Source organism: Equus quagga, chromosome 7 (genome assembly GCF_021613505.1).
Source record: "Equus quagga isolate Etosha38 chromosome 7, UCLA_HA_Equagga_1.0, whole genome shotgun sequence".
Taxonomy (NCBI): domain Eukaryota; kingdom Metazoa; phylum Chordata; class Mammalia; order Perissodactyla; family Equidae; genus Equus; species Equus quagga.
Window position 1 is genome coordinate 100,039 of NC_060273.1, and position 11,143 is coordinate 111,181.

The 11,143-nt window shown below is 62.7% G+C and overlaps 2 protein-coding genes across 8 annotated transcripts in view; one reads left to right on the forward strand and one right to left on the reverse strand.

Moving 5' to 3' along the window:
• The first annotated feature begins 343 nt into the window (after positions 1–343).
• MPG (N-methylpurine DNA glycosylase) lies at positions 344–9,387 on the forward strand. Its single transcript, XM_046666774.1, has 4 exons — positions 344–510; positions 3,098–3,331; positions 6,098–6,302; positions 8,950–9,387. Exons 1-4 carry the CDS (start codon positions 487–489, stop codon positions 9,324–9,326), a joined length of 840 nt encoding a protein of 279 aa, XP_046522730.1. The 5' UTR covers positions 344–486; the 3' UTR covers positions 9,327–9,387.
• Position 9,388: 1 nt separating this feature from the next.
• Positions 9,389–11,143, reverse strand: part of NPRL3 (NPR3 like, GATOR1 complex subunit) — a 37,976-nt gene continuing 36,221 nt past the window's right edge. For 3 of the 7 annotated variants that reach the window (XM_046666771.1, XM_046666773.1, XM_046666772.1), the window contains one exon: positions 9,392–10,414. In XM_046666771.1, coding sequence (XP_046522727.1) covers positions 10,249–10,414 — 166 coding nt within the window. In that variant the 3' untranslated portion in view covers positions 9,392–10,248. Of the gene's footprint in view, positions 10,415–11,143 lie in introns of all 7 variants that reach the window. The other 4 variants (XM_046666769.1, XM_046666770.1, XM_046666766.1 and 1 more) reach the window with 3 other exon arrangements.

Below are 11,143 nucleotides of genomic sequence, written 5' to 3' on the forward strand. Positions count from 1 at the left end.
AGGCGGACCAGTCCTCTCGGCGGTCTGACCACCGGCTAGTGATGGAGTGGGCTCTGCGGCGGTGCGGGGACCAGGGTGCAAGTGGGGGCGGGGGGCAGGTCGCAGAGGGGCCCCGGGGTGCAGGGCCGCTCGCCCCAACTCCAGCCACCTTCTCCTCCTTCTCACGCCACCAGTGTCCCAGCAGCCCCGGACCTTTCTCCAGGACGGGAGGTGGGGCGCCGGGCAGGGTGACCGGCCGTAACCACACTCCCCGTCCACCGTCCCCAGCCGCAGCCCTCCTCCAGGGGCGGAGCCCGCACCCCGCGCTCGCCAGGCTTCCGTCCCGCTCTGCGCAGGCGCCGGCTCCACCCCCGGGGCCGGCGCGCTTCCGTGGTCGGCTGCAGGGAGGCTTCAGTTCCCGGTGGGCTGTGCTCGCGGTGGGCTCCGCTCCTGGCTGGGCTCCGTGTCGGGCGGGCTGTAGCCCGAGAGCCCCCGCCGAGCCTCCGGATGCCCGCGCGCGGCGGGGCGCAGGTGAGTGCGCGCCAGGTGGGCTGTGTGGCCGAGGGGCAGGCTCGGGAGCGGAGTGTCCCTACTGAGGCGCTGAGCCGAGCCCGGGAGTCCAGCGCCGAGCGCGGGGCCGGCCCCGGCCGTCTGCAGTTAGCGGACGAGCGCCCCCCCCCCCCCCCCCCACCCCCGGCCGGGCCAGGCCCGAGGTCACCGGTGAGGTCTGGAAGGGGACCCGACGCCGGCTTCCTGGTTCAGTGCTGGGCGCTCGGGCCCCCTGGGACGCCTCCTCCCTGGGAGCCAGCCTGCCGACGGAGGTGACCGTGGGGCTGGCCGAGCAGCTGGCCCGAGGGGCCGCTTTCCCACGATCCTCATTCCAGCGTCGGTCACAGCTGATGAATACCCTCGTTAGTCACTCACCCGTTTGCCCAGGTTTGGATGGAGCGCTGGTGGATCTCTTGGATCCCCTCGTCCAGGCCAGGCTGTTTCCTGCCCTTTGCTCGCTGAGCCCAACCTGGTGAGAGACAGTTGTCCCCAGGTTTTGCCCAGAGGCCTCCCCAGTGGAGGTGTTTCTTGCGAACACTTATTGGGTGCTTGCTGTATGCCAGCCAAGCGCTGGGCTGGCTTCTCACTGCATTCTCGGGACAGTCTTGGGCAACAGGTGGTGTTGATCCCCTTCTACAGATGAGGAAACTGAGGCACAGACACCACGGGTGGCTTTCTGGGGTCACTCACCCAGGGAACCCTCTTTTTTTTTTAAGATTTTATTTTTTCCTTTTTGTCCCCAAAGCCCCCCAGTACATAGTTGTATATTCTTCGTTGTGGGTCCTTCTAGTTGTGGCATGTGGGACGCTGCCTCAGCGTGGCCTGATGAGCAGTGCCATGTCCGCGCCCAGGATTCAAACCAACGAAACACTGGGCCGCCTGCAGCAGAGCGTGCGAACTCAACCGCTCGGCCACGGGGCCAGCCCGGAACCCTCTTTCTAACCAGGGCCAGGTGGTAGGGTGAGGCGCCCAGGTGCATGTTTGAGGCAGTGCTCACTCTTGGGTGCAACAGCAGGGTCAGCCTGTTCCTCGGCCACTGCCAAACAGAGCCTCACCGTCACGGTGAAGGCCTCTGAGGCAGGTTTGAATCCTGGGTCTGCAGTGGGGAAGCCAAGGCCTCTCTGAACCTCAGTCCCTGGGCAGCCATGAGTCCCCCAGCACCCAGCGCAGGCCAGGGCAGAGACCCAGACCCACCAGAGCGCCATGGGGCAGGCTAGGGCGTCCCAGAGTCTGAGCCCTTGGCAAGTATGGGCACATGGGCTGGCTGTAGAGACAGTCACATCAGCATCCATTCTCAACAGACTGTCAGTCTCCATTCAACACAGAACATCAGCACTTATGTTAAAAATAAGGGGTCTGGGTCCGGCCCTGTGGCCAAGTGGTTAAGTTCGCGTGCCCTGCTTCGGCAGCCCAGGGTTTCGCTGGTTCGGATCCTGGGCACAGACATGGCACCGCTCATCCGGCCACGTTGAGGCAGCATCCCACATGCTACAACTAGAAGGACCCACAATTAAAATATACAACTATGTATTGGGGCGATTTGGGGAGAAAAAGCAGGAAAAAAAAAAAAGGAGGATTTGCAACAGTTTTTAGCTCAGGTGCCAGTCTTTAAAAAAAAAAAAATTAAGGGGTCTGTCACATGCCAGGGAGACGTGGGTCCTGCTGGGGATCAGCCCTCGAGGAGCGTATTTCCATCACCCCGTGCTCGCCTGCTCCCCTCGTCTTCCTCCACATGTTGGAGAGCAGCTGGTCCCAGAGCAGCAGAGGGTGTGTGGCCAGGATTCCAGGCTGCGTGGCGGCAGGTGGGAGGCAGACCAAGTGTTGGGTCCCAGCAGGTCCTCCTCCTCCCTCTGGAGACCTCTTCTTTGCCCCACTTGCTTCGTATCACGATGACGTCCTGTGTCATGAGGCAGAGGACAGTTGGGGACTCATCGGGGGTTGTGCCCTGAGCACTTGGAGTGGGGCCAGGCAGATGGTCACCCACCTGTGTGTGTGTGGCGCCTTCTGGGTCATTCTGAGGAGGGATCTGGCACATGTCAGCCAAGTCAGGAGGCAGGGGCATGAATGACGCACAGACCCACAATTCATTCCTTGGCCAGGCCCCATCGAGGTCACGGCTATGTTTTTAAATTCCTGGTTAGGGTCAAATGCAAAGGGCTGGGTTCCAGAGCAGACTCAGAAGTTCATTTAGGGTCCAAGTGATGAGTGTGAATCCGGGTGCCAGCCCTCCTGTGCTAGGCTCAGGTGCCCACTGTCCCCTCCCGGGGCCCTACAGCCCTTTGCCACCGAGCTGTGCATCTCCCAAGTGTGGAGGGCGCATGGAGCAGAGTGGCACCCTGTCGCCCCTGCCACCAGCCGGTCCTCACGTGCAGTCACTTCCCGAGCCTTCCTGGGGCCCAGCGCGGGGCTGAGCACATCAGGGAGGGCATCTGTTTAACACCTTGTGACAGCCCATGCAGTGCTTGCCCCCATTTTGCAGGTGAGGAAACTGAGGCAGGAAGTAGAATGCGGTCCTTGAGCTCTGTGAGTCTGACTTCACCACACAACCTTTTGTCCTTTCCCATCACAGCTTTCCCGAAGATTGGGGCAAAAAAAGCAGCGACTTTTGGAGGCAGAGCAGCATCAGAGCCCCCCCGATGGAGCCTGGACGCCTTCCCCCAGAGAGCCCAGCTTGGGGCTGCCTGCAACTCCGGGCCCCCAGCGCAGCATCTATTTCTCAAGCCCACAAGGCCGCCCCGCTCGACTGGGATCAGAGTTTTTCGACCAGCCTGCTGTCTCCCTAGCCCGGGCATTTCTGGGACAGGTAATGTGACTATAGCGAGTGGCCTCTGCAGCAGTGGCATCATTGTGCAGCCTCTGTGGGCCAGCCCTCTAACCACTGGGCTCACGTCCCTGACCTGGCCACACTTGTCCCTGCATAGCTTCCCCACAGCCATCTGGGGCGCAGGGTGCGTCCGAGGTGGGCCGGGGAGAATGCTGAGGTTGGTGGGCCCTACCCCAGGTGGAGGCAAGGGACCACTGTCCGCCTGCCACTCAAGGCGCTGAGGACAGGAGCAGCTGCAACCTTCTCCACCTGGGACACAGGACTGCTGTCCCTGCTCCACCTGGATCAACCGCAGGCAGGTTTCTTACAAGGACCAAGGTCAGGAGTGGCCCCTGTGTCTGTGAGGCGCTGCCTTTGCCCCATCCCTGACACCGTCAGTGCCCCTACTGGGGCTTGCCTGTGAGTGGTAGTGACAGCTTGTAGACACATGAAAGCTGTGGCCATGGCCTGTGGGCTGCCCAACATTGGGGTCACCTTGAGACCACCTCCTCCTCACCACAGTGCCTCACAGCGTCAGTGCTGGCTTCCAGGGGCCCCTGCAGCTCAAGGCAGGTCCAGGATCTGGAGTAGAGATCAGGGACTGTCCAGGGCTTGTGGGAGTGGGGTCTGTGGCCACGCAGAGTGTGCACGTCGGCGTGTGCTGGCAGCAGGGGAATTTTGGCCACATCCCATCTGGAGCACCATCTAGCTGGTCCTCCTCAAGGCCTGTGGCCTACCCTGTATCCTTTCCTGGAGTCTGCCTTTAGGTTGAAATGGCCAAGGAGAATCGGTTTCTGTGACTAATAGGAAAATTGGTGGCTGGAGTTGGGTGTTGAAAAGAACAAATCCTAAAATGTGTGCTAGTGGAAGGTGACCTGGTGGGGAAGGGACCTGATTCTGTTCCCATGAGGGATGCCAGGGCCAGAAGACCTTCCTAAAAGCACCTTAAACAACAAGGGTTTATGATCTCACATAAAAAGGCACGTGGGGCGGTGACTCCAAGCAGTAGGTCGAGGGCCCAGGGGTCGCAGCCTGTCACAGTGTCCCCTAGGCTCCCGTCACACCCACTTGAGCCCGAGCTGGACGGGCAGTATGCAGCAGACAAGGGCGTGTTCCACCGTGTGTGTCCTGTGTCAGGAGGACAGCCTTCTCCATAACCTCCCAGTGGCTGTCCTTGCAGACCCCCTTAGCCAGGCTCAGGTCATGCACTCGTCCCTGAACAGGTTGTTGCAAGGAGCATGACTTGCTGTGACAACCCAGACCACTCTCGAGTCACCTGCTTGGCTGAGAAGGGTGGCCTGCCCCAGGACCCTCCCCCAGCAAGGAGGAGACACATTTGTAATGGGGGTGAGGGGAACCACCGTCTGCTATCTGGGAATGACATCAGAGTGGAAAATCCAAATGGGAAAGAAGACAGTGAGGAAAGAGCCGTGGGAAGCTCCTCTCTGGAAGAGCACTGGGCCCCAGCAGGCCTCACGGAGCACCGAGACAGAGAATGAAGCTCAGTGGGGAGCGCTCCCTCTGATCTCCTGGAAAGATGGAAGCAAGGCCTCGTCTGAGATGGAACAGGGCCACCCTTTCTCGCCTGGAGATGGTCTGGCCAATCCCAGCGTGCGGATGCACAAGGGGGTTTCTGGGCCTCCATGGAAGGCATCGACCCCTTCTCTCCTCCACCCTGTCTCCAGGAAGGCATCCTCCAGCACTATCCCACTGAGTGTCCAGGCTCCACCCGCCCCATCCCGTGTCGCTGACCCTGGCCGCGGTCACACTGGGCTCTCTGGGCTGAGTCAGGGGTGGCCTGGCCATCCAACTGAATACTCTGGCCTAATGACAAGCCAGGTGCTGGGGATGTCCTCGCCTGAAGCTCCACTGTGCTCCCTGGTTGAGTCAAGGCTAGAGCTCCAGACATAGGGCATGACTGCTGGCCGTTTCCAGGGCCATCCTGTGCCACACAGCCGAGAAATAGTCACTGCCACAGACCAGAAAGGCTCCAGGCTGGGGAGGCCTCGATTCCCAGCACGCTCAGCACTCCACTGGCCCTCCCTGGCTCCTCCGTGGCCTGGGCTGCTCTCCTAGGGGCTCTGCTGACCTGAGAGTGCCCGCCCGTCTGGTGACAGCCCTGGCCACTCCCCCTGCCCTGTCCTCGGCCCGGCCCTCTGGCCCCACCCCAGCCCAGGGTGCTGTCTGAGCCAACCATAGCCAGTCTTGTCTCCCTGGCCCACTGCCCACACTGGCCCACTCCTTGTGGAGCAGGCTACACGCAGGGCTGTGGTCCAGGCTTGGGGCATGCAGGAAGCCGGTCCTGCTGCTCAGAAAGGCCACTCAGAGTGTGGTGTGCGGGACAGTCCAGGTGGAGAGTCCACAGGCCCTGGAGTGTCCCAGGCAGCCCTGTGGGGACACCATTGAGGCCCGTGCCATCCACACTGCACTGCCCCAGGCTAAGCATTTAAGTCCAAGGGGACTTCGGGGAGGAGGAGGAGCCAGGGGGTTGGAGGACCCCGCCAAGGGGACTTGAAGTACGCGAATTCCCTACTGCTGGTTTCCAGCCTGGCCCCAGCCAGAGCTTGAGACGGCTGCCGCCTATGGATAGGACACTCAGTGAGCAGGCCTGTGGTCCAGTGGTCCAGCAGGATGGAGGGAGCATTGCTGGGGACCTGGCTGCACCTGGAGCCTGATGCGTCACGAGCCGGGGAGGTGAGGTCTAGGCTGTGGACTGTCAGGGTGGAGTGGACCCCTGCCCCTGCCCTGAGCAGAGACTGCCCACAGGTCTTGGTCCGGCAACTTGACAACGGCACAGAGCTCCGCGGCCGCATCGTGGAGACGGAGGCGTACTTGGGGCCAGAGGATGAAGCTGCCCACTCGAGAGGCGGCCGGCAGACCCCCCGCAACCGCAGCATGTTCATGGAGCCGGGGACCCTGTACGTGTACCTCATCTACGGCATGTACTTCTGCATGAATGTCTCCAGCCGAGGTGAGCAGTGCTGGGCACTGGGGCTGGGAAGCAGGAGGCCTGGGCAGAGCCCCTCAGCTGGCAGCTGGGAGACCACTGGGAGGACCAGGGTGGGGTAGGTGTTTGAGCAAGGAAGTCCCATTGGTGGGCTAGGTCAGGGTTTCAGGAGTTGTGGCTTCAGACAGGTAAGTTAGAGGGGCCGGGGCCCCCCACAGAATCGAAGTCATGGGTTGACTTGAACACAGAGCAGACAGGCGCCATGAGGCCACCACTGGTCCCCAAGCTCAGAGCTGGAGGCACTGGTGGCCCAGGGTAGACCCAGGAGGGGCTGGTTTTGGGGGAATGAGGGTGAGATGGATTTCGGTTGAGCGGGACTCGGGCTGGAGCAGCCGGGCAGCCAGCTATGGGGTCTGGATCAGTTGTTCTCAACCTGGGATGATTCTGCTACCCCAGGGGGCACTAGGCAGTGTCTGCAGACATTCTTGGTCAGCACAGCTGGTGGGGTGCTCTGGCATCCAGTGGGCGGAGGAGGCCAAGGATGATGCTGAAAGCTCTGTGCACAGGACGGCCCCCAAACATCAGTAGTGCCGAGCGGAGAGATGCTGGTCTCGAGCTCCTGGGAGAACCCACTCACCTGTGGGAGCTGCTCTGGGCAGCCTCGGTCCTTTGTGAGCAGGTGGCAGTGTTTTCTGGGTGGTCTGTGCTCAGAAGGAAGAGCCCACGGCACCTCCTGTCAGAGCCACTGCTGGCCTGGAGCAGGGCCTGCCCAGCCCATTCTGGATGGCCGTCCCACCGCCCATCCCACCATGAGCCAAGGCCAGAGGCCACTCAGGCTCAGGGCCCGGTGTGCTGTAGGTCATGCTCACTAGTTGAGAGATTCCAGTAACATGGGAGTTGTCGGCACCCAGAGTGGACAGCTGGGGATGTCCAGTGCCAGAGCTGCAGGGGCTAGAGGACACGGGGAACCCATGACTGGCCCTGTGCCCGGCACAAAGCAGGTGTTAGTGAAACTGAGTGACTAGACATCGGGGCCGGGGGGCGGGGGGGACCATGCCAGAGGACCTGTCAATCACCCAAGAGCTCATTTGGGTCATGGAGCTTTTCTTGAACCAGCCCCCTCACGTGAGGTGAGACTGAACTCGGTCAGGGAGAGAGACTGAGTCCAGAGAAGCCCAGGGTTTGTGAGGGACGTGGACAGGGCAGACGTGGGAGGTGATGTGTTACTTTCAGGACGTGTGACCAAGATGTGCCAGGAACACCGAGGTTGGGGGGCAGGGAACCACATGAGTGTGGACAGTCAGAGCCAGGGGTCCCCAGGTGGAGCGAGGGAGAGGGGAGGCCAGGACGTGGTCCTTGCCTGCCTGCAGGGAGAGGGGATGCAGAGATGGCCCGCAGAGCAGATGGGTCAGGCTGCCGAGGCTGAGCAGCTGTGCGGGTGGAGTGGGGTGAGGGCACTGAGCAGCTGTGCGGGTGGAGTGGGGTGAGGGCACGGGGACTCGGCAGGAAGAGGTTGGGGTGCCGTGTTTCTGTCGGATGGGGACTCGGGTGCATTCCAGGAGATGGGGGTGCAGGAGGGGCAGGCGGCTTTGGGGGCTCAGTGAGACAGGGCCTGTGCTGTACCCATGAGGGCTCAGGGTGGACCCAGCGGAGTCCTGAGGCCGGTGGGCTGGGAGGCCCAGGAATCGTGGAGGGGCTGGAACTTCGAGGCATCACTTGCCCTTGAGTGTATCTTGAGGTCCTTTGAGAACAGGCTGGTTAAGGTGCATCTGGTCACAAAAACCCCCACACTTGCCGGCTACTGGCTGTGTAGGAGGACATGGCTGCTGGGCCACTCGGGGCCAGCTCTCAGGTGCTGATGGGGGCCTGCGTGGCCTTGGCCCATGAGTGGGGACTGGCCTGGCCACCCCTCATGCTGAGCCTCCTAGATCCTAGGCGGTGAGACGGCTGAGTGTGTCAGGGGAGCGGCTGCCCCAGGAGAGCGGCCTTGCTGGGGTTAGGGCTCCTCTGACCAGGGTCCAGGTAATCACTGTCCCCGGCCAGGAGTCTGAGGGGCTCCCAGTGTGTCGGTTTGCCATTTCTGGCCTCTGGAGTGGCCTGGACTGGTAGGGAGGGGCCCCCCAGGGGAGATAAGGGCTCTGTGGGCACCTCCTCCTGCCCGTCAGTCTCTCCACTGAGCCGGGGCTGGGGCTCATGTGCCCTGTGCACACTGGGGCTGCTCCGAGCCAGCCGTCCAGCTTGCCCAACACAGATCCCAAGTGGGTGATGCCGACGGGGGGCCCCGGGGCCTGGTAGGGATCTGGGCCAGGCCTGAGGCTTCTTCCTTGCTGGTGGGGTAACCATGCCCAGGGGCACCGGCTCTCTGGTTGGGGGTGGGGGGGCTCCTTTGCCAGCCTCACAGCTGCTGCCAATCACCAAACCAGAGGTAGCCGGGGGAAGGCCGAGGACGAGCATGTGAGTTGTTACAGGTTCTCCCAGCTAGGGCTCAGGCCTGCTGGCTTCATGGAGAGGCCCCACCTGGTAGAGGCACCCACAGGAGGCAGGCCACCTGCGGGGACAGGTGTGCAGGAGGGGCAGGCACCCTGAGTGAGCGCAGGTGTGCTCAGCGTCCTGCCGGGGGTGGGGTGGGGTGGGGTGGGCTCCGCTCCCAGGCCGTCCTTCTGACCCACAGGGGAGGGGGCGTGTGTCCTCCTGCGAGCGCTGGAGCCCCTGGGGGGCCTGGAGACCATGCGGCAGCTGCGCAGCACCCTCCGGAAAGGCGCGGCGGGCCGGGCCCTCAGAGACCGCGAGCTCTGCAGCGGCCCCTCCAAGCTGTGCCAGGCCCTGGCCATCGACAAGAGCTTCGACCAGCGGGACCTGGCCAAGGACAAGGCTGTGTGGCTGGAGCGCGGCCCCCCAGGGCCCAGTGAGCCGGTTGTAGTGGCAGCAGCCCGAGTGGGCATTGGCCACGCGGGCGAGTGGGCCCACAAGCCCCTGCGCTTCTACATCCAGGGCAGCCCCTGGGTCAGCGTGGTCGACAGGGCAGCCGAGCAGGACGTACAGGCCTGAGCAAGGCCTGCTCAGACAAGGCTTTTTAATTGTTTAAAAACCAAATAAATGCTTTATTTCTAGAAAACACTGTTGCTTGTGTGTCAGGCAGAGCCCACTTCGGTCATCAGCATGTCTGGGGTCAGCTCTTCCTCCAGGGAGGGTCGTCAAGGCCTTGTGTGTGTGCCTGGTGTCCAGAGAGCCAGGCCCAGCTGGACACATCCCTCCTCAGGCCCCACGCAGCCCCACAACGGAGGATCCAGTGTGCGGGTACACACCCCCCAACGGGGAGCCGAGGAAGCGTGCTGGTCAGGCCTGGAGGGCAGGGGCCCCTCCACCACTGCAGGACATGATCACCCTGGGCCCTCACGCCTCAGATGGGAAAGGGGGTGCCAGCTTGGCCGTGAGCTTCCTGGTGGCTACCGAGGACAGTGGAGAGGGCCAGGGCAGGAAAGGCACACAGCAAGCTGGAGAACCGGGAGCACAAGGACAGGCAGTGCTGGACCATGCAGGCTGGGCCAGGCACCAGGACCTCACACTCCTTACGGCCACTGGAAGGACAGGGGCGGGTCAGATGTGTTTCTGCATGTTCCCCAGGGTGGCTGCAAGGAGGGCAGCAGCAGGGGCCAGGGAACATGGGCAGGGTCAGGAGGAGGGTCTGAGAAAAACCTGTGGCCCAAATTTGTGTGTGAGAAGCATGCAGGCCTCACTCGGGCATGAGTCCTGGACGCTCCTCTGGCTCAGGGCCTCACCTGTTCAGCTCAGACACAGGCTGCTTCGAGGACTGGACAAGAGTGAGAAGGCAGAGGGCAGTGGCCCTCAGTGGCTGCTGAACTGTCAATCTGGGCCGCAGGGCTAAGAGGGCCCAGCACAGGGGAGCCCCGGGGTGGGCAGAGGCCAGCGCCTCACCCATGCAGTGGCCTGCCTCTGCATCCCAGCTGGCTCACGTGAGCAGCGCCTGGAAGACGGCGATGACCGGGTCCTCATGAGTGGTCACCACCAGCACGCTGCGGAACTTGTCGAAGAGCGTGAGCAGCTGGGAGCGCCGCGTGTTCTCGTTGTACATGATCTCCTCCAGGTGGTGGCGGCCGCGGAAGTAGTGCAGGAGCCTGCGGGGCGGGTGGCACAGCCAGGCTGGCCTCTGTCCTGACAGCTGCCAGTGGGGTCAGCACTGAGCACCCACAGGCCTAAGCAGAGCTGGTGGGGGGATCTTGGGGGCCCAGGGAGGCAGCTGCACACCAGCCCTCTACCAGGGGCAGGTGAGTGTTCTGGGCCCGTCCCACCCTGGCCCCTTGAAGTAGATCTGTGAGGACACACGGCTGTTCAAGCCCTGAAGCCACCGAGCCTGAGGGTCACACCACTCTGGCATTGGGGTGGCGCCATGCAGAGGGACGGTCTGCCAGAGGCTTCCCTTGTTCCTGCTGCAGTGGCAGCGGGTCCCCTGCGGCTCTGGGTCCGGGCAGGGCCCCTGCCCTAGGGGTAGGGTGTCTGGCTGGGGCTGGCAGACAGGGGGCCCGGACGGCTGCTTGCAAGAGCCGCCTAGCATGTGGCTCTTAACTGGGGGCTTCATCCCTGGCAACCTGAACTCTTGGAAAACTCGACACCTACAGGGCCCCCCAGTCAGGAGTGGATGTGACAAAGTCTGTGTCGCCTATGATGTGGGGATCCTGGACCACCTCACCCCAGGCTAAGAGCCCGGGAACAAATTCTGTCAAGCCCATGAGGATGAAAACTTGCTGTCCCTTCCCGAGAAGGGACAAGAAACACCCAGGAAGCGCTGAGGAGGCCACACTCCCCACACCCAGCATGCATGGGCCCCGCACTCCCCACACCCAGCA